Source organism: Grampus griseus (genome assembly GCF_964374135.1).
Source record: "Grampus griseus genome assembly, chromosome: 8".
NCBI classification, from domain to species: Eukaryota; Metazoa; Chordata; class Mammalia; order Artiodactyla; family Delphinidae; genus Grampus; species Grampus griseus.
Genome location: NC_139002.1, coordinates 99,054,342 through 99,056,230, shown reverse-complemented (window position 1 = coordinate 99,056,230; position 1,889 = coordinate 99,054,342). Strand labels below are relative to the sequence as shown.

Sequence of the window (1,889 nt, the reverse complement as noted above, 5' to 3'; positions counted from 1 at the left end):
GGGCTCACTTCAGCCCTACGTCAAGATCAAACTCTTTTCAATAATTAATGCAAATCATTATACCTTTCTTTCATTCTACAGTGTCTTGGTCCTCTACGTTATCTCAGGAAATAAACTAACTTTTTCTACTTGAACATTTCCTAGTTCATATCTCCTTTTCCTCTATTTTTTCTTCCTCTCTTTAGCTACTTGTATTTTCCATGACAAATACCTAAATTATATACGATTGAATGTTGAGGAAAGTTTTCTTTGGTCAAGGCTGATTTCTACCCCACTACCCACAACCAAAGAAGGTGACTGTCCTTACTATGTAAGCAATAAGCTATTGTTTTGTAATTATTCAAGATACAAATATTAGCTTAGTGGGAAAAAATATGTAGCTGAGAAAACACTAAACAATATCCAGGACAGGTCAGAAAAATGAATGTTACATTTTATAGCATGTTATTATTTATAAAACCCTTTGCCATTCCATCTCTCTTGATCCTGGCTTTAATCATAGCAAGGCAATTTTTCCTGACATGATAACTGAGGAAGGGAATATCTGGCTCAAAGTCATAGAGCTAATAAAGAAATCCCTGGAAACTAAATCTACATTTTTTTGCCTCAGTATGTTTTTGTAATTATGAGATCTGGTTCCTGGGTTAAGAGGACAAGCCAAAAGCCCAAAGGATGATTTGCAGGAACTTCTGAATTGATGGAGCTCAAGTCTTACTCTACTTGGGAAACCCTCATCCTGTTGAGAAGTCTCTTCAGAGCCTCCTTCACTTCCTTGTTGCTCAGGCTGTAAATCATTGGGTTCAGCATAGGGATGACCACAGTGTAAAATACTGATGCAATCTTGTCTTCCCCAAGGGATTTTCCCATGTTACCTTTCACGTATATGAATATCAGTGTCCCAAAGAAAAGAGCCACTGCAGTTATGTGAGAAGCACAGGTAGAGAAAGGCTTGGCTTTGCCACCAGCTGAACAAATCTTCAGAATAGCCCGAATGATGAACAGGTAGGATATAAAAATCACTGAAACGCTGGTTGTAATGACCAAGAAAGCTAAGAGGTAGATCACCCGTTCTCGTGGTCTGGTCTCACTACAGGCAAGCTTCAGCAGAGGTGGGAGGTCACAAAAGAAGAAATCCATATGGTTGGACTTACAGAAGGAGATGGAGAAGGTACACCCAGTGGGGATCACAGAATTGACCCATGGCACCGTCATATGCCCTAGCCACCAGCCGCAGGCGGGTCTGAGGTGGCATGGCAGTGGCATAGAGGAGAGGGTTACACACGGCCACACAGAGGTCATAGGTCATCATGGCCGAAAGGAAACATTCAGTACTAGCACAGAGTGTGAAAAAGAAGAACTGGGTGGTACAGCGCTCAAAGGTGATGACCATCTTATCAGTACCCAAGGTCTCCAGCAACTGAGGGACAATAACAGAAGAGTAGCAAATGTCCAGGAAGGAAAGATGGCTGAGGAAGAAGTACATGGACGTCTGGAGGCGACGGTCACTCTGAATCAGCACTATCATCCCCAGGTTACCTCCTATGGTGATGAGATAAAGGACCAGAAACACAAAGAAGAGACCCGTCTGCAGCTCTGCCCACAGCTGGAGCCCCATCAAATGAATTCTGTCACCACAGTGCCATTTTCTGCCATGAATCCTAAATTGCCCACTGAAATAAAAAAATTAAATCCCATTGAAGATAAAATAAGGTGAGCATGGCTTGATTTGATCATTTTCAGTAATGATAATAATCTTTGAGATTTGTAACTCATTTTACATTTTTTACAAACTTTATTGCATTTGATCTTTCAGAGATCCTTGGAAGCACATATTGTTAATCCCACTTTTGAGAGAAGAATATGAGGGTCAAAGAGGTAAAGTGACTAGT

General features: G+C 41.0%; 1 protein-coding gene across 1 annotated transcript; it reads right to left on the bottom strand.

Annotated features, from left to right (window-relative positions):
- Positions 1 to 711: 711 nt before the first annotated feature.
- On the bottom strand, positions 712 to 1,653 carry LOC309825790 (olfactory receptor 9I1-like; the record flags this gene model as incomplete). Its single annotated transcript, XM_082659496.1, is given in 3 exon segments — positions 712 to 1,197; positions 1,199 to 1,620; positions 1,623 to 1,653. Coding segments are annotated over 3 exon segments (939 nt in total).
- Positions 1,654 to 1,889: the final 236 nt, after the last annotated feature.